Source organism: Molothrus aeneus, chromosome 8 (genome assembly GCF_037042795.1).
Source record: "Molothrus aeneus isolate 106 chromosome 8, BPBGC_Maene_1.0, whole genome shotgun sequence".
Lineage (NCBI taxonomy): Eukaryota > Metazoa > Chordata > Aves > Passeriformes > Icteridae > Molothrus > Molothrus aeneus.
Window position 1 is genome coordinate 7,428,703 of NC_089653.1, and position 20,866 is coordinate 7,449,568.

A 20,866-nucleotide genomic window follows, 5' to 3' on the forward strand; every position below is an offset into this window, starting at 1 on the left:
GTCTCCAGAAGTCTAAAAAGATGTGGCATCAGTGAAACCACAAGAGGCAGATCCAGCTTGAAAGGGCTGCTTCTCCCGCAGGAGGTAGTTGACTTTTATGACTCCTCGCAGGGGTCCTTGGTGTGGGGAGCATAAAAAATCTACACTAGTTCAAAGCGTAACTGGAAGAATTTAAAAAGGAAAAAAAAAAAAAAACCAAGAAAACCAACCATAAACGTGTTCATGACTATATGAACCTCTTTCAGGTTTAGAAAACATGTGCTCAAGTCAGTGCCAGCTAGAAAAATGTCTTGGAGTACTTCCGCTGGTCCATGTTCCCATACTCTGCTGTGAAATGTGGCTGCTGTCTGAGACAGGGTACACTAGAGCTGATGGGCCCTTGCTTTGACCCATTGCTGCTGTTTTTCCCTGGACTTTGAGCTGTTTACTTGTGATAGCTGTGTTTAACCATTAGCAGGGACATCACCTTTCTTCAACTTGTAGCCTGTTGGAAAGGGAAGGATGACAAAGGCAGCAAAGCAGTGCGGTATCTGTTGGTGTTTTTTCATCGGTGCCTCATTGTTGGGCATTTCTCTATTGTTTGTGTTCGGAGTTTTGTCTTCACTCTTCCCTGGGACCTTCTCCGCAGGAATTCCGTGTGCTGAGAGCAAACACGGTGCTCAGTGTTACCTGGAGCGTAGAAGATTAGGCTGCAGCACCTAATTAAACAGAACGGGATTGCTGAAACGTGCACTACCCATTCTGCCCCAGCCTCCCACGATCACAAAACAATGTGTGGAATTCTTTGAAATTACCACTCCTAGATGCAGTTTTTCCTTTGATGAGAGCATTTCATCAGAGTAATCCTGCCCCGGCTGGATTAGCTGCAGAGCAGGATAACATCTGATGTATTTTACAGCTCGACTGAATGGGGGTTCGTTCTCATTGCCTTTGACAAACGATGCCCTTAAAGAAAACGCCTCCTCTGCTCCTTACGGTGGCGTAGCGCTTTTCTTCAGGTATTGCAAGGGCAGAAGTTTCCAAATTTAGTGGCTCAGTTGGTAGTTGCTGAAAGTCACCCGGACCTCTCGCTTCTTCGTCTCCCAAGCTTCGGTCCTGTTTCCTCTCTGTCCAGCAGCCCCCCCACACCGAGGGCGGGGGATGTGCCGAGGCTGGGCTCCCCCAGCCCCCCGGGCTGTGCTGAGGGTGGGCTCCCCCAGGCTCCCCCAGCCCCGGGGTGCGCGCAGGCCGGACTCCCCCCCTCACAGCTCCGGGGTCCCCCAGGCTCCCCCGGCCCCGGGGTGCGCCCAGGCCGGGCTCCCCCCTCACAGCCCCGGGGTCCCCCAGGCTCCCCCGGCCCCGGGGTGCGCCCAGGCCGGGCTCCCTCCCCCGGCCCCGAGGTGCGCCCAGGCCGGGCTCCCCCCCTCTCACAGCCCCGGGGTGCGCCCAGGCCGGGCTCCCCCCCTCACGGCCCCGGGGTGCGCCCAGGCCGGGCTCCCTCCCCCAGTCCCGGCCGGGAGGGAGGGCGGGCAGAGGCAGCGCCTTCCCCGCAGCCCCGCGCTCCCCGCGCAGCCCCGGCATCAGGTTACAGAAAAACTACACCCTCGCAGCACCCCTATTTACATACAAATAACTGGAGTGCCTGCATTTATGTCACCATTCAAGAGGCTTGCCAAGGGAGGCTGTAATCCAATCAGCAGAAGCTTTAAAGGGATGTCTGCAGAGTGATTAAGAAGGGATTTTTTTTTTTTTAAACTTAGTACTTTTCGTTTTGTTTAATATTTGCAAAGAACTTTAATCTGAGTTGAGAGGACAAAGATGCACATGTCCTAAAATACATACGAAGAGATCAAGATGTTAAGAAGATCTCAGTTGTTGTGTAGAAAGCGAATATGACCCACAGGGATTAGTTTGCTTGTGCTGGTTTGGAGATTAAGTCTAAATCACTGCTTAAGGACTAATAGGACTAATAGGAATTCTTGGAAACACCAGGGGGAAAAAATCTTATAGACCAGGCTGGTGAAAATGGCTTTCCAAAACAGTAAGACTTTTTAAAGTTTCGCTTGATGTATCATGTTTCTGTTTCGGGTTTTTGAATGCTTTACGGTGTATTGTGGACATTTTAGCTTTTTAACTGCTGCTTAAAATGCTGGTTGTCGCTGGGCTGGAGGAGAAAGTTGGTCTGTTTGTTTGCCGTTTGCGAAGCAGTAGCTGAAGGGGTATTTTTAGACTTGATTGTTAGTTTAAAACCGGAGCTCGCCTGTGGTTTCCTGAGTTTAGTGAATGGAAACTAGTCTAAACTCCTTGAATGAAAGCGGGAAACGTGAGTCTGGGCTCGGGAGTCACTCACCTTCGGGATCGCGCTGTTTGTTAAACTTCTCCGTTGTGCAATTTAAACGTAACACACCTAGAACGCGTTCACAACAAAGGGGCAGAGTGAATATCGGCAAGCCGTGAGTCTGCGGGAGCTCTCTGCTCCGTGCTGTTGTGGGAACGGGGCGGGGGGGACCCGAGCACCGCAAAAGGCATATTTTGGACGTGCTCTGTCAATGCAGGAATGTAGGTTTGCATGATGTAATGGCATGCAAATGCTCCCCGCCGGGCAGCTGCTCCGTTAACCCTTTGTGGCGCCTGCCCGCCTCTCCCTACATCGAGCTTTCCTTCCTCTTGGGGGTTGTTTTGGATAAACCAGCTCAGGATCTCTTTCCGTGCGGATGGCCGTGTCCCACGTGTCCCGGCCGTGCCCGGGGTCCCGGCGGGCCCGGCTTTGTCCCCGCCGCGGGGATGGGGACGGGCAGAGCGGGGTCGGGCAGCGCTCACCTTCGCAAACCAGCCTGGCAGCGCGGAGCGCTTCATTTTAAAAACTATAAATTAATTTATAAAGTCCCGTCTTACACTTCAACTTCCAAAAGGTATTGAGAAATACCCAGGGTGGAAGGCGGGCCTCTTCCTCCCCTACTCAGCCTCCATTCAGGCTTGCTGCACTTTTCAGGACTGGTGGCTAACAAGCTGTGTCTCACAGCCGGGGGTTGGTTTGATTTTGTCGATTGGTTTGTTGTTTTGTTGGGTTTTTTTCCCCTTCGCACGGAATGATCCAACTTTGTCGGCTTGGGCTTTTTTCTTTTTTCCATAAGGAAAGCAAAAGTGAGCGCAACGATGCAAAGTACAGAGGAACTCTTTAGCTTGCTGAGACGATTGGGCAAAAGTCATCCCTCGTATAACTTTATTGGGTTTACGTCAAGGTGGAATTTTGCTTCTTTCGTTTGTCCCCCAATAAAATTATTTTCTCAGGCAGACTCAGAGGGTGGATAATTAACATCCAACGTGGAAAGAGCCTTAGGGAAAGTGGGGGTGACTGGATTGATTCCTTATTGGCGAGCAGGGAAGGGCGTTATGACTTAGTAAGCGCACAAACATCTGCCCTACGTGTAGCTCTGATTCCAGCCTGGCTTTTGTCCCGGCAGGTGAGGATGCAATGACAGGCGACACAGACAAGTACCTCGGACCCCAGGATCTGAAAGAGCTGGGAGATGATTCCCTGCCTGCTGAAGGATACATGGGCTTCAGCCTGGGAGCGCGCTCCGCCAGGTACTGTATTTGCTGCTTCTGACGTTCGTGTGTCACCACAGGAACAAGTCCTTACAAACCAAGTGTGCTCTACCGCACAGCTCCGGAGTCTGTTTTGAAGTGAACTAGAGGGGGTGTACATCCTTTGAAGCATATGTTCATTGCAGTTTTATTTCATATTCTGTATTCATGTTGGCTTCTTATGGCAATGATACACAAAACTTAGCAATTCACTTTTTCTGGTCTCTGTTCATGCTCTGAACATCTCCAAGGTACCTCTTTGCTAGCAGTCTGCAGCTGCTCTAGAAACTGATCCTGAGCAGTCAGCAAAGCCTGGTTACTTTTGGCTACTACTGGTCAGACTGATGCTCACAGTAGAGGGCTCCTTAATGGGTGTGTTTTGCTGAAGAATGTAAATGCCAGAAAAACTGAATGACAGATCATTTTGCTATTTGGTGCTTTTATTTCTTTAAAGGTGCTAGTGAATAATCCAACTGAGAAAGACAACATTAAAAAAAAATGCTCCTCCCTCCTAAAAAAAAAGAAAAAAAAAGGCAATTTTCCTCTTAATTTGTTGGAGGATTTATTTTGACAGGGAATGGATTACATGTTACTAAAAACAGGCCAAAATTCCTGTGAACCTGATAAAACATTGTAACATAATATTTTGTCTGACTCATGTTAATTTCAATGCAGATATTTCCAGATCAACATTTTAGATTTTATTTTTGAATGTTGCTAAATCCTTCAGTGTGTGTGTTGCTCAAAACAGTTAAAACTGTGTGAGCAGAGATTGCTTCCATAGTTGTGGATTTGCAGTGTAGTTACTGACAGTTGAATTGTACTGAAGCTAATAATTAAACCTCATAAGCTGGAGCCCTGAGGGCTTTTTCCTATGCTGTAGTTTAAAGATCTGTTTTAAAAAGTGAGTTCATTGTCTAGCAGCAAATGGCAACTCCCATAAGGTAAAGCTTAGATGTCTACCCTTCAGTCTTGTTTCTTATGGCCACATTAGAAATGCAGGCATGCAGTGGAAATTTGCTCTTTAGTAGTCCCCAGCCATGCTGTGCTTGATTTACAATTTTTAGGGAAGTTAATAAGTATTTATGAGATAATACATTTCATGAGAAATGCCAAGATGCTTTAAGTAGTCCATTAGCCAGAAAATCAGCAAATTAGATCTGAAGGGAGAATCTCGTGTCACAGTAAACTGAATTAACAAAGCTGACATGCTGCTCTGCTTTCCAGTCCGGTGTGAGCAGGGTGATCTCACAGCCCTGCCACTGTGCTCAGGGCTGGAGCAGGGCACTGGGGATGCAGAGGGAACATCTCTGTGTGCAGAGCCCCACAATGATTTACCTGTCACCTTTCACCCCTCACAGCTCTCTTCTTGCACAGAGTGTGCAGGTGGGAGAGCAGATTGCACAGTCACCATCTGTTAGGGAGATGTGAGGTTCAGCCCCATGTTATCTTTTCTTTGAGAGGAATCTGATATTCCCATGCTTCTGGTTTTAGCAGTGCCATTACTATTTGTTGCTGCCTAGCTCATTTTTTGCGTTGCCCATGTTATGCTCAGAGGAGACAAATACAGTGATTTTTTTTCTGTGAAGTATTTAATTTAGCAAAAAAAAAGTATTCTGTGGATGTATCTTACTACTGATTCTGAGTGTAACATTAAGAAATGAACACATTAAATATATAAGCCATCCAGCCATAACATCTTGCTTTTCTTGTCTGATTCTTTGCTTTCTATTTCTCCTGTTTCTTTTCCAATGTAAATTGCTTTAGTCCAAAAGTCAGGTAAGAAGGCATGGCATCGTGTTACATCTCTCTCATCTTTCTGCTGCTGCCATTGCTCATCTTCATTTTATTTAGCATTGGAAAGTGACATGCTTTTATTTGGGCAGGGGGTTCAGCCCTAGAGAATATCCCTCTGTTATAACAAATGTAACTTAAATTCTTTATGCCCTTTATCATGTAAAAGTCTGCTTAACATATGCCTACAGTGTGTAATTAAGATCCCAGTTCTGCTTCCAGCACAAGAAGAAAACGTGTGCTAAGGGATTAGAGAAATTCAATTAGCAACTACTAAATGCATGAAACACATTGTAGAGTTCTGAGTGTGAAAAGTGTTGCTAGTTCAAAAGTGTAATATGTTGGTGGATGTTGCTTCGTATTAATTCACGTTTTTTACTACTTTATTTTTTGTCACGTAGCAAGCATGTCTAGGCCTGCAGCATGTTTTTAGCACATACCATAATGTACCTTCCAGGGCTAAATGTAAAACACTCCTACGTTGGGTTAATTGCAACACGTTAAGAGTGATCATAGTTATTTCTGAATAGTTTAACATGCACAAAATAATTCCCAAACATCGGAATCTGTTCTTAGTTGTCATTAAGCAAATTTATTTCTCCTTTCATTTCAAACTTATTACCCTTTCCTTTCTAACTATAGGGATAACTACAGTGTTTGTAACAATGTCAGAAGTGGTTCAGCCACTAAGAGAATGGCATGACATAAATCTTGCTCCCAGTTAAACCTGCCTCAGCAACCTGAGCTCTGTGGGCAGGCACTGTGACCTACCCACAGCTCCCCTGGGACCTGCCCTCGTGGGTCGCCTTCAGGATTAGGGCACGGAGATATTTATCAAAGTTCATCTAAATACTTGAATACACCTCTCTAGATTTATTCTAAAGCCACAACATTACTGCCAAAGCAGTAAGCATCTGCTGAGATTTTGCTTATGCATATTGTAGGGAAGGGAATATTTAACTATAGTCAAATACTTCTTATTCCATTTTCCTCCTTGTATTTATTTCACAGATGATGTATATTTTGCCATTTGATGCTATCCCTGGAAGTTGCATGTATTAATTTTTTTGTTTTTATTTTCTGTTCACCTCATTGTCACCTGCACTTTCTCTGATAAATGGTAAATACAACAGCCTCCGCTCCTTCAGTTCGGATAGGTCCTACACGCTCAACAGGAGCTCCTATGCCCGGGACAGCATGATGATTGAGGAGCTGCTGGTGCCAGCCAAGGACCAGGTATGTGCTGTGTCCCTGCCACAGGGCAGCTGTGCTTCATTTGTGCAGGGCATTGCAGCGTGGGGGCCTCAGCTGCCCTTCCAGAGGCTCTGGCTGCTCTCTTGGCTGGTGAAGAGGGGCAGGAAAGGAGCTGTGAACAAGAGATGGTGGGGTTGCCATTCTCTGGGTTTGATCCTGCAAGGGGCAGGTGGTGGGGTCCCAAACCAAAAGAGTCTTTAGGGGACCAATTATGTCTCTGAGTGTTATTGGCTGAGGTCAGTGGGTGCTCCTGTGAGGCTCCTGTGTATCTTCAGAGTGCTTTGATAACCTGGGAGCAATGAGTTTTACACTGAGCAACCTTTGTACTGCACAGACTGGGAATTACTTTGCCTGCTCTGTCCACATGGAGGGGAATCCAACTGCTGTCCTTGTTTTTTCACTCCTGGGAAGAATTTGGCCTTGTAAAGATTAAGCTAGTATAGACTCTTCAGTTTATATATCTTCCAAACACTTGTGCAATGACTAATGCAACAAAAGCAGCATCTTTTGACCTGATGATAGCGTGGGAAAGTCTTCCCAAAAGCTGGGGATGATTGAGTACAGTATGCTTTGTTTGTGAGTTCCCCAGAATTTTCCTTGGTGGACTTGCTTCAGATTTCCAAATCTAACTGAATTACTCAAAAATTTCTTGGTACACAGAAGTCAAAGACCTGCTAGGAAGCTGGATAAAAATTCACATTAAAATCCTTACTTGGAAAGGACTGGAGTGGAGTGGAACTGTTGTTTATGCCCTGGAAGAGCATAAGGTGGATTGTAATGAAACAGAGCTTTTCTGCTGCTGTTTTCACAGAGCATTCATGCACTGGGGGGGTTATTGATCTCAGAGGATATTTTCATGGGGAAAAGAGTTCACAAAACAGGACTAGTACATTTTAAACCTTGATTGTATTAGTCTGTAAATTCTATTGTGGGATAAGCCATCCAGTTTTACTAGAACTTTTATACACAGTTCTGGTAGTATTATGAGAATGGCAGAAATCGGATTCTCTTTAGCAACAGAATGTTTATTATTAGATTGTTACTTTTAAGTGAAATGCTGTAAACCTCCAATAACCTTAATTTGCAACAGCCATCTAAGGAGAGTTTCCAAAGTTTGCATAGCAGTGATTTTTTTGGTTTTGTTTGGTTTGAAGCCATAAAGCAAAATCTGCAACTACTGGCACTGGAAATTCTATGTCAGGGCTGAGCACCTAAAGCTGCTTTGACGCCTTCTAATACTAAGACTTCATTAAGCGTTCTTGATATGATGTAAATTTCAGAGGAGAGGAAGACTCTTCAATCTGAGAATATATTGCATCATTTTATGATGCTGGCTATGTTTGTGATTCCCATTAAAGGAGATGTCATGGTTTGAGCAGCTAGGGTGCACATAACAAGGCTTAAAACCAGCTCTGTGCTTAACAGCTCTCAAAGAATGTGGTACGGGAAAAAAGTATCAGTCCTGTCTTGAGAGGTTGGTAAAGCCATGATTCTGTGCAAAACAAACATGAGAGCAACAAACTATGTTCATGAGAAAGGGAGCCCAGCTAAAACTTTCTGCCATGATTTCTCCAAACCTCCATGTCCTGACAAAAATATATCCATCCTCTGGAATTCCTGTGGCTTTCTGCCCAGCCCAGCCCTAGCTTTTGGCTGAAACAGGAGAAGTGCATTTGGGAGATGGAGAATATCCCTGCCCCTCTTTCTCATCCCTCTGCACATTGATGGACTCCTAGATAAACTCTGCTATGGCAGTAGAAAGCAGGGGGGGAAAAAAGCACCAATTTGTGTTCCACCAATGGGATTCACAGGAACAAAGATCTTTGTGGTTTGAAATCAATATTCTGAAAGTCTGTCTGGGAACTGGGAGGAGTTAAGGCTATTTTGGGAATCACACTGCTCTGAAATAGAGTCATCCATTGCCTGTCTGTGTATGCCATTTCCTCTCCTTTTGTACAGCTCAGACCTGTCTGGAGTTCATGGCAGCAGCAAAGTCAATTATTGGGAATTAATTTTATCCCAAACATCAGTATGTAAAAGAGCAAGGAACATTTGCCAGCCTCTTGGTCTGGTTAAGACAGCAGATCCCATCACCTTTCCCCAGGATCCTTGGTAGACTTGGGAGACTGGGAAGAGTCAAATGAAGAAGATTTGAAACCATTCTTACTGAACCTCACAGCATAACACATGGAGTGTTAGAGAAGAGCTTCTAATAATTCTTTAGAAGTCATTATATTCTCCATTGTTTGCATTTGGTGGTTTATTGCTGACCCTGTTCCCAGGGAACTCTGAATCCAGGCCACACTGTACCTCATCACCTGGCTGGAGCAAAGTTAAAATTTCTGTGTTCTGGCATGTTACCTTGGATGCAGCAACTCAGACTAAATCCAAATGACTTCTCCATGGAATAATTTACATCAACCTCTGAATTTAATCAGCCAAAGGCAGGATGACTCGAGCTGTCCATTAAATAGCAGCTTGCTGAATCACTTCAGTCTGGATAAATTCATCTGGGAGGAAGCATAAATTTTTCTGTTTGCTGAACTTTGATATTACACAGCCTGGATATTCAGTTATGCAACCAGCAGGATCCTTGCCAGCAGAACCCTCAGTATTTTTATACACACATTTGGATCCAAGGCTACCACACCCTTTAGAAATGCATTTTTAATCTACCTCAGTCCAGGGAGGGAACACTGGGATCTGACCAAACCCAGAATGGATCCTGTGATTTAATGTCACTGACAATGTACTATCTTCTGGACTGCTTATATTGCAACTTACACAGGAAGATTTTTTTTTTTTTTTTGCCTGCATGGAAAATCCAGCACCTCAACAGGCTGAAAAAATGAGATTCACAGATGTGTGCTGTGTGTAAGATGAGTGGGTCCAGCTATCAGCTTTTCCTACTCCCTTTCTCCACCAAAATTATTAGCTGCAGACTTTGGGCTTTTGCTTGCTCTACATATGCCCAAAAGATCTGTTTGATTGCACTTGGTCAGAAAGGAATGCTTTAAAAAAACGCAGTCAGCTGGTGTACAGACCATGTCTGAGGACATGGAGCTGGACTGAGGAACCCCACCCAGGTGTGTAGGCAAACCTAGAGCACATCCAGGTGCCAGAGCACCTCTGTCTAGCACAGATTATTTTGGACTGATGGTATTTCCTTGGAATTTATATGGCTCTATGTTTAGTTTTCCATATCCCACTGCTAAGGGAACATAAGTATTTTTCATCTGTTACAGGACACCTGACCCCACATTTATTTGTTGATGTGTGTCCTGTACCCCGGTGCAGTGATGCTGTACAGCTTAGCAGGCCTTTCAGGGACCAACACCAAATTGTGCTGTTACTTTTGGCCCATTTCTTGTGTTTCTTTCCTTTGACCTATTTTTGATGATAATGTTTATCACTGAGCAAAAAAATAAATTTATTTTTGTTTATCTGAATTTTTACAGTGCCTGTGACAACCTGTCTGAATCTTACACTGTTTGGTATCAAAAGTAATAACGTGCTCAGTATGAGCTCTTACAAATCACTTGGAATAGCAGAAACCCACAGTGTTGGCTTTCCTGCCTGAACCACAGGCTCTCCAGGAAATGTTGGAGAATCCCTAGCATGTTATTGGAAAGACTAAGAAAACTGTCCTCATTAAACTAAATTACAACACATATTTCAAATGGTGCCAATTAAGTCCACTTTGGATGCTTAATTGTCATTGTTTTGACAGCATTCATTTTACTTTTTATGTCTGATGGTGTATTTTGCTGTTTAGCATATGCAAGTTTGCCCTCTATTGTTGTTGTCTGTGCTCGAACTGTCAGGCCTCAAGTACATCTGTTAGAGCACAGAGTTTAACAAAAGATCCTTCATAGAAGCCTTGAGCTAAGGAAGGGAGGAGGCACCGAGCCAGGAGTGACAGAGCAAAGCTGCACTCTGCAGGGGTTTCTGTCAAAGAGCAGTAAATTACAGTGTCAATAGTTTTTGGAAGGAAACCTTGGAAGGAAACCTCATTTCTAATGAAAGAAATGCCTAAAGAGTGCAGATTTTAGGAAACCCCAGAGTGATGGGAGTGTTGCACGTTCTGGCCAGCAGCACAGCAGCTATCTGCCTGCTTATCTTGTGGAAACTTCTCAAGAGAAGTACTTTTGTGTGCTTATGACTGAATTTGCCAGATTTACTTCTAATGCTGATATTTCTATTCAAAATAATTAATTTCCACTACCAGCATGTGTCAACAAATAAAAAAACCCAGGTGGGAATAATAAGATTTTAGAAGCGTGTGCTTGACTCTGGTTTGACTTGAACCCATTGAAATTGATTTGAAAACAGCCCGTGAGGTTTCAGTCCAAACAGGCTCTCTCTAGCTGCATTTGCCTCTAAGCAGCAAACAACCTACTTACAGGAAACACTGACATTTTTAACACCATCTTGGGGGAAGATTGTGTGTTGCTTCTTCACTTACTTGTATTGATGTAATTTATGATGGTGCTTCATAAACTGGGGAGACGCTTTCATATCCCCCTGGAAATAGGGGGAAACAGTATTTGAAGTTTAATTGGTTCAATTTCCTAAGACAAGAGAAACAAAGGAAAGCAAGTATTTTGCTGGAATAGCTTTGCTGCCCAGTAGGAGGATTTGCAGTGTGAGGGATGTTGTGGGGCACAGGATGTGTGAATGTCCATGTGCGCGGGCAGCAGGAGGAACAAGTCACACCTCAGGGAGTTAATTATAGCCTCACAGGGTTAAAGCTATTTCTGTCCACATGAGTAGGGGCAGTGGCACTCCACGAAACAGTGCCCATGTTGGTTGTGTAAAACCAACCTGCTCCTGCCTTCACAGCCTCACTGAAACTCCCAGGAAAGTTATTCCCAGGTTCTGCTTGAATAAGGATCTATCCAATGGCACCCTCTGAGGGGTGGTGTTACACTGCCTGTCTGTATGGTGTATGACTGCAGTACAAATGGTAATTCCTTTTTTTTCAATCTTTTTAACCTGGCACGTTAAAGTAAGTAAAGCTTGGGGAGAGACATTCTTGAAACTGAAGGAAGTGCAAAAAGTGGGCAAAAAGAATGTTTGAAGAGACAAGAGTTTGTGTGTGTATTTCATGTTTCTGTTACAGGATTTCCAGTAATTTAACCCTAGAGGTATCAGCACTGTTAAATGGAAAGGACCAGATCTAAATTTAACAAAATTATATTAACAAGCTTGTATTTAAGGCAAGTGTTTCTAATGTTAATTTTAATTTTCAATGTATCTCTTTTGTTTTGAAGCACCTGACGTTTCAAAGGGAGTTTGATTCTGATTCTCTCAGGCACTATAGCTGGGCTGCAGACACCTTGGACAATGTTAACCTTGTTTCCAGTCCCATCCACTCCGGGTAGGTCACTTAGCAGTTTTCCTTTATCTGTAGATGTGGAACTGTATTGTTAGCTGCAGAATAGAGCCTGCTGTAATGGCTGATAACATGTCTGTTCCTGCTCCACTTGAAGCCAGTGGCAAAATTCACACTGACTTCAAGGAGGGTGCTTAATAACAGGAGTCAGTTTAAATTCTTGAATATCAAACCAAAACCTTGCTTCTGAACTTAATTTTCCAAATGCCTAAACATTGTAATCATGCAGGCTTCTCTTTAAGAGGCCTGTTTTGCTTTTTCTGTTGCTTATGCTTTGCTTTCAGTGTCATAAATGATTTTGTTTGCTTTGTGTTAAATTATTTGGACTATAAATTCAGAGATAGTATGTTATGTTTTCTGTTCTTTCATAGAGGAAAAAATGGGGGGCTTTAATTTGGGCTCTTTTTTTATTTATACTTCAAGCTCCTGCCTAGTCTCCAATAGCTGTAGTTTGATTTTAGTGGTGCTATTTGTTTACTTATGAGTCATCACTGTAATTTAGGTGCTTCTTGACAGTGCCACACAGACTTGATTTAAATGCAGTAGTAGTGATGTCTGAATGCATATTGTAAAAATTTGCAAATGAATGTGTAAGTAATCTTTGCATATTATTAGATTGTCTAGTGTAAATATTTGTTGTTTAGTTTTTGAGATCAGGGCATAAAATCTCATATCCGTTTTAATTTACTTCCCCATTTTGTGCCTAATTACATTCTTGTCATAAAAATGAGTGTGGCACGTACCAAAATATTTCATTTCCAATACAACAAGCCCCACAAATCTAAAGCTACAGTCCCACAATGCACATCTGCACCTGCATCTGCTGAACAGATCTCTGCAATGGTGGATTTTTAGGTCCCAAGCTGATAAAACGCTGGTCAGTGCTAGCTTTAAAATGTCAAGAATTGCAGTATGAGAAGCTGAAGACTGTTGGTTATCATGGAATGCTGCTTTGGCAAAGCACCTCAGAGAACTGGTAGCCCAACCTTTTCCTTTACTGTAGGATAAAATGTAGCCAAGCTATTTCTGAAAGATGTTTAATGTCCTAATAATTCCTGAAAGATGTTTAATGTCCTAATAAATGTAGCCAAGCTATTCCTGAAAGATGTTTATTGTCCTAATACTTGTCCTCCCCAGCTTCAGGAGGCCACTATCTTTTGTTTTACTATTTCTTCCCCTAATGCTCAGCTTAACATTTCATTGCTGCAGACTAAGCCTATTTCTTACCCATGGTGGATATCCATTGTCATGTCCATAGTGGGCATGGAGAACAAGATCTTACTGGTCTCTTAATGATTGTTTTCTATGTCTGAAGACATGTAATCCTGTCTTTTAGACTAAAACATCCCATACCCTCCTTGGTGGTGCTTTCCCCATGCCAGCACATTCCTGCTGCTCTGCCCCAGCTCTCCCCTCTCTGATGGGAGCCTGTTTGTAAGCCAGGAGTGCCACCTCCTTGGTCTGACACATAGCACAGACCCACAGCAGTCCCACAATGAGAGTTATCCCTTTGGTAATTTCAATTTCTGTTGGTGAATGTTTGTGATCTGCTAGAATTTCTTGGCTCTCTCTTGAAATCCTGAAGTTTGGTGAATTTATACTGGTGTTGTGTTTGTTTGGTTTCTCCCCCTGTTTTCATTTGTCTCTATAGTATTTCAGTTTGCTGGTTCCAGCCCCTTTTCCCATTTTTTAGCAAGAGAGCTTTTAATTCTGATCCTATTTTCCAAAGACTTTTCAGACCTTTTTTCTGTGCTGAAATTGTGAAGACGTTTAGCCAGGTACCTGTGCCAGGACAGCAGAGTGAAATATGCCCTTGAAGTTCCCTTTCAGTGTAACAGGAAAGCACTGATGGTATCTCTTTTGAGGTAACTTCTCAGGTGATCCTGCACTTACCTTATCTGTTCTGTACCTGCTGAGGTACCAAGGCAGTACTTCCACACATCAAAGAAGGAATTCAAATTCATTTGGCATTAATTGCTCTTGCCACTTATATTTTTGGTTTGTTTTTATTTTGAGACCGGTGGTAGGAAAGGTGTAATATCTTGATTAATTACCTTGATCCTTTAGGCCCTTAGAGAGTGATTATTAAATAATTTATTCCTGAATATTTCTTGGTAATTTGGGTTAGACTGACTGGTCTAAAATTTTCTGGTTTCTTTTCATCCTGATAGAAGATAGGTCTGATGTTTTCATCCTGCCAGTCCTCTGGGACAATACTTGCCTGCCCTTAGGTCCTCAGCACGTTCACCAGAGGTTCCAGCCCTCCTAACATTTTCTGTGGACATGGGGGTTTCACATAAGATCTGCTCCCTTGGTACATGGCCCCTCTCAAATGCAGAGATGGTAAAGCTGCTGCCCACAGGGGAGCAAACTGTGGCAGGGAGAGGACAGGCATCCTCCAAACATGTATAGCTCTCCAAATGGGCACAAACCAAAATATTCTCCAAACATTTAAGGCTTTTCTGGCCCATTACATTTCTTAGTTGACATAGAAAATCTATCAGAAATGATGCTCTGAGGATTCAGTTCCTTTGTCAAGGAAAAAAGCCCCAAATCTCACTTGTTGCTTATTTGCTTTCCAGTTGTGGCCCCATATTATAATATCCTGTCTGATTTTCCTGGTTATCTTCACCTAGAGGCAATCAACAGATGTTCCCTTCTAATCTTCCAGTACACACATCTGATATGCAGAGGACTATGACTTTTCACATCTCTTCTGCCAGTCTTTTCCTAAACAGCCAATCCTTTTCTGTTTGGTTGGGGTCTTCATCCCTGTCCTTGTCCGCAGTTCTGTCTGTGGCTGGGAGCAGAGGCTGTGGTGGCCCTGTGGCCAGGCTCTGACCCCACTGCTCTTGGCCATCTCCGTCATCCCAGGGCTCCCCTTGTGCCATGCCAGGAGCAGCACTGCTGCCTCAGGTCACTCTTTCCCCATTCGGCCCCTGTCAGGAGAAAGCATCAATGTTTGCTCTCATTTCCTCACCCAGGCAGAAGGGGAGTGCTGGGAGCAGGATGTGGAGATCCAGCAATGTATCAGTGAAAGGAGGAGAAAGGAGAAATTGTTGGCACTGATTTCAACTCTTCTGGTTTTTCCTTTTTTCAAGCCAAGAGAATGTTTTATGTTTTTCTTCTTGAGTTCAGATAAGTTGTTTTGCCAGCATATGTTTTGAACAGGGTCCATTGTAAGCGGTCCATTGAAATGCATCATGAATCTTGAGGCCTCTGGAAGGGTAGAGACCCTCACCAAAATGACCTTCAGCTGTCAGATGTGAGCTTACTCCTGTAGCTTTCCCAAAGGCAAATGTGGGTGTTGTCTCTTTGTGCTGCCTTTAACTCCTTCATTTCCTTAGCTGAAAGAAACAAAGGAGTGTGCCACACTGCCTTCCAATATTGAAAAACTCAGAAATACAGTCTTGCAAAGTGTAATAAATTAGATTCTTTATAGCTTACTGTATTTAAAATTATATTAACTATATGTAGTTTAAATTAAATTAACTGTATATAGTTTACTCCAGCCTGCTGTACACACAGAACTCATTTTTGACAGCAGTGCAATGGATGGCAAGGACTGATACTCCTTTCAAGCATCCTGCCACACATATGTTTGCACATTATGCTCTGGAAAACAAACTGCTTTAGGAGAGTGCAAGAACTGGTTTTCCATGGCACACAGGAGCATGTTTTTGGAATTTAATGAAGAAGTTCTGTTGCAATAAATTCTCTGCTGACTGAGTAAACAGCAAATGCTTTTCTCCTTGTGCTTCTGCATTTTCCAGAGAACTTAGAGAGTTGTACTGACTAATTAAATGAACCCTCCCTTTCAGATTTTTTTCCCATGTGTAGTGTATTTTATATGACATATGTCACAATATGTGAAGCAAAAGCCAAATAATTTCTAAAGCTGGCCTTCAAACATGTTGCTTTTGTTATTTTTCTGATTGTTACTTTTTCTTTTCACTTATTGATATTTTCTGTTGCTTGCCTCTAATTATCTTACATTAATTTTCCCATTTGCTTTCTAAATTATTTTGCAGCTATTCCTCTCCACTCCCCCAGTATGATTCAAGGTGATAACTCGGTGCTTTCTGTGAATCCTCATTTTATTTTGTTTTTTAAACTTTTTTTCCCCACAGAGTGTGTGTAGATGTTTGTAGTGCATCCAACCACATCCTCATCCCTTCCATGTATCCAAGTAGAAATGCTCATTAGCCTTTAGCATTGTGTTTTAGAGGTCATACCGTAGTTTCCATTATTAGTGCAACATTAATTTAGGTAAGCATCAGCTACTAATGTTTTTAGCTAGAAAGTGCATGAAATACTGTTTGGAATTGTTATTGTTTTACACGGTAAGTTACTAATCAGAAAATTAAACAAGGAAATAATTCATTAATCAGCTGCTGACAGTGATTGCCCTTCTTGGGAGCAATGTGCACAAAGGCTGGTCTGCTGCAGGTTTGGTCTGCTGGAGGCTGCAGTTGGTGCACACACCAAGCTGGAAGGGGCTGGCTCCTGCCCCGGGGCACAGGCTCCTGCCCAGGGTATTCACCCTTGCTGTGAGCAGCATGCAGGAGCAGTGCAAAGCTCCTGGTTGCTGAGGCTGGACTGACCTTGAAATCTACAGCCTAAACATCCCTGGTAACTCAGGGACTGAGTTTTTTAGGTACTTAGTTTTAACTTCTATTGATTTTTTAATTATTTTTTTTTTAATTATGAATTTAAGACAGTTGATTTGGGTGCCGAGAGATTTTTGGCAATTCACTCTTACATACTTTTCATCATTTAAATAGTTTGGGTACAGAAGACAGCATCTTATTTGAGTGTAAGTTTTGGCATTTTTGCACTAGATGAAAGCCTCCTTTTCATTATTAATTCTGAGGTGGCTCAACAAGCCAGCAGCCGTGTACACGATAGGCAGCTCTCCAAAACATTGCTTTGTGCTGAGCCATCAGGCCAAGCCCAGCCTTGCCAGGCTCCCCAGGAGGCTCCTCCATGGTGCTCTGGCCAGCTGTGCCTCCCTGGAGCTGCTGCAGCTTCAGCCCTGGGGATGCTCCAGCCAGGCATCCCTGCACCCTACAAACTTCCAGTCTGAAAGGGCCCCAGCTCCTCTGCAGACAGAAACCATGCACGTTTCTAAAAGGCCAGCTAAACATCCATAAATAATAAGATTATAATCACCTATAGAGTGTATAATTTAAAGATTGAGCATCCTGGTTCTGACACAGGCCCAATGTTTATGGAAAGTGTTTGGTTAGCCAAGATCCTGTCCTGCTGAAACAATTCTTCTTATGAGGAGCTGGGATACCCTAGTGGCAACATTGGGATTTGTTAGAGAGTACAGTGCATTTATCTGGGAGAGAATGTGGATAGTTTTTCTGTATGAGAACTACTGTGAAATACCATGCCTCAGTTTTGTTAAGTGTCTGGTGCATGAGAAATTGTAAATTTGGGCTAGGGTAATCTCAGAGAGCAGTTTTACCTCCCATCTTTACTGATGAATTTTAATTTGAAGAAAGGCAATGTAGCAACTTCTTGATCTGGAATTTAGCTGGACAACATTTCCACCATACTTCCAGTATTTCTAGCTTGTGTCCCTACTTGCTTCTCTCCTGCAGACCGCTAAATACCAAATGCTGATTTCTTTCCTGCTTTTGTGCAAATTTTTCCCACCCATGTTGGCCAGACTTCTGAATACAGTTTATTTGCAGTGCCTGTCAGCTGCTGCTGTTGATATCCTGCTGGTCTCAGAGCAAATTGGGACTGTGTTGCACAAATTCCCAGTCATAATTCAGAGCACTTGGGGGCTTTTTTCCAAGAGCCATCACAATCCCCTGGATTACTGGCTGACACCCTTAGTTCACTTTGCTGTCAGGAGCCAGGAAATTGAATGGATTCACCTGTTAGTCATGTGAAGGTTCAGTTCTTAAAAGCTGGAAGTTTTGGCAACAGCCTTGAAAATAGTGAAGCCACATGACAGATGTGTCAGCTATGTCACTGTCTGTCATACAGAAGGAAAAAACAAAATCTGTACTGGCTTCAAGACTGAGCTGGTAACTTGTATCCCTCTTGTTACCAGCCTTTTATTGCATCTTCTACCTGAAGCTATTCTAATATGAATTGTTAATTTTAATTATTCCCATGCTAATAGAAAGAATTTTATTAAAAAATATATCACTCATCATTTACAAATATAATTTCTTACCCCCTTATGAAAAAATGGAAAATTATGCATTGGATATGACACTAGCAAGTACGATTTTTCTTTAATGTCCCTTTTTTTTGCTAATGAATCTAATCTTCAAAGAGAAGTGATGGCATGATTTCCTCCAGGGAGCCAACAGCCTAAAGGAAGTTATGTACTTGGTAGTCATCACTTACTTTCCCCATCAGTGGAAACCCTTGGTAGCCTGGACTCTCACCCATGGTGCTGGCACTTGGTCTGGCAGCCATCAAGAGTATTGGCAAATGAGACAGTGGGAAGGTTTTAAAGACTGAGGTTCCTAAAATAATAAACATTTTTGATTCTCCTTTTTCTGCACTGTCTGGTTGCTTTATGCATGTGAGGCTAATTGCTCTCATTTGTGGACAATAGAGCTAACAGCAACAAAGGGATGTTTTAAAATTCTAACAAACCACTACTAATACACTTCTTGCGTACACTTTTAATCCAAATTGCCCAGTAGAACATGGTCATTTCACCATGACGTTGCTAGAGCTTTAGCAATTCCTGCTTTTGATAACCAGTAGTTAACATGCAAGTACAAGTTTTAAAAGGATCTTCGTGCTCTTTTTAGTTTAGCTGGGATCGGGATGACTTTCCTAATGTTTTGAAGTCTGTGTCTGCTGACTTTTTGCTGATCTTCTGCTTGTTTTGAGACGCCTTTCACTGAAGCATTTCCTTTATTTTGGTGCAGTTTCCTGGTTAGTTTCATGGTGGATGCCCGCGGGGGCTCCATGAGGGGCAGCCGGCACCATGGCATGCGGATCATCATCCCGCCGCGGAAGTGCACGGCGCCCACGCGCATCACCTGCCGCCTGGTCAAGAGGCACAAACTGGCCAGCCCACCTCCCATGGTCGAAGGAGAAGGGTTGGCAAGTCGGCTTGTAGAGATGGGGCCAGCAGGGGCACAGTTCTTAGGGTGAGTTGTTCTGTGAGTTTAATTGTTGATGTTCATGTCACACCTTTTGTTCCCTTTATCCTGTGGATCTAAAGTTGACTCTACCTCATCTGAGCACGTAGCACAGGCTGCTTAGCTTAAAACATTAAAAAACGCCAACCTGCCATTCCTTCTGTAAAGAACCCTTGCATTTTAAGGAGAGTTTTGCCTCTTTGATGACTGCAGGATGGAGGTGAAGGTAAGGAAAACCATGGGAAGGCCAGGTCCCACCCCCATCTACTCAGGCAACCCTGCCTTGGAGGTCAGGAGGAGTCACACACTGAAAACCCAGAGCAGGTTTTGACCCTCTTGCTTGTAGAGTACCTAGAGAAACAGCACTATCACAAAGAATTGTCTGGAGACACCCACAGGGACCCAGATACTGAGCTCTGTTCCCAGCGTGTGCACAGCTCCCTCTGGAGTTGCTGGGAGCTGCCTGTCTCCGTCCTGTGGAGCAAAACCACTTGGAGTGACCTGCTGTGGAGTGGTGGTACAAGTAGTACCAGTGCTAGGAACTGACTGTTTTTAAAGCTTAAAACAGGGGAAACAATCCACTATGATGTGGCCTTTTTTTTCCTATTTATAAATTTTGTTCATTACCGTGAGTGGCACCCTGGTATAAACTGCTGGTTCTGTCGGGAATGACAGCTTGTTCCTAATTTCCCCTTCTCGTTTCTCTTCCTGCTGCATGGATGTTATTCAGTAAACTGCATCTTCCTAAAAGTCCTCCCCCTCTAAATGAGGGTGAGAGCATGGTTAGCCGAATCCTGCAGCTTGGTCCACAAGGAACAAAATTTATTGGGTAGGATATGTACGGAAAAGATACAGAATGTCTACAGTTTTTATTTTGTTTCCAATTTTTTGTTAATCCCATTATTTTCTTTAAGTTTCCTAAAACTTTCAGTTGATTTCTGTCACTGAAAGAAAATCATAGTGGCTTGATTTAATATAGCTCTGCTACTACCTTGTGCTTACAGGCATGTAAAATTCACTGCCAGCATTCTGCTTTCATAACTTCTGTGCTTTTGTAATTTTTTAAATTTGAAGTGTTTCTACTGCATTAAATACATTTTAATACACAGTGGCAGTCCTTTAAGTTCAACCCTGTGGTAGAGAAGGTATTTACAGGCCTCAAGTGAGACTGTTTTGGGAAGAGCATTTGTAAAATGTGATCGCATAAAGTCCATTACTTATGAAAGATTATTCAGAAAAAAATGTTATCAAGTGAATGAATTGATTCAGCAAGATTGGAGAAATACTAATCTTTGCAACCTGCAAGAGGCATCTTGTTAAAACAAATTTACAAAGCCAAGTATGCTACCCAAAGGGACTGCTGTGTATAGTCTAAACATGTAAGGATGTTTCCGTATGTTTTTGACTGTTGTTTTCAAACCACATTGTGAAATTTATTGCATTAGGTTTTCAAAATATTGGTGAGTGTTTGGTGTTCCAAACCTGTTCAATACCTTCTCACTGAGTATTCTTGTTAAATGTCATGCACAAAATTGTGTAGTTTCTAAATATTTACAGAGACAGTATCTGAAATATTAGCCTGCAAAGATTGTACTACAGCCTTAGTTTACAGCTTGTGCTCTTTTTGAACTAGAGAGTAAATATCTTAAGCAATGTATTTGAATTTTTTGTATTTTCTTGATGTGCACAATGGGAGAGAGCAGCTACATTCCTGTTTTTTTGTTAAAGGACT

The 20,866-nt window shown here is 42.9% G+C and overlaps 1 protein-coding gene across 1 annotated transcript in view; it reads left to right on the top strand.

The window, feature by feature from the left end:
- Positions 1 to 20,866, top strand: part of ANK3 (ankyrin 3) — a 192,890-nt gene that overhangs the window by 117,609 nt on the left and 54,415 nt on the right. Inside the window, exons 24-27 of the mRNA XM_066555067.1 lie at positions 3,444 to 3,567; positions 6,495 to 6,597; positions 11,889 to 11,995; positions 18,919 to 19,143. Coding sequence (XP_066411164.1) covers positions 3,444 to 3,567; positions 6,495 to 6,597; positions 11,889 to 11,995; positions 18,919 to 19,143 — 559 coding nt within the window. The remainder of the gene's footprint in view (positions 1 to 3,443; positions 3,568 to 6,494; positions 6,598 to 11,888; positions 11,996 to 18,918; positions 19,144 to 20,866) is intronic.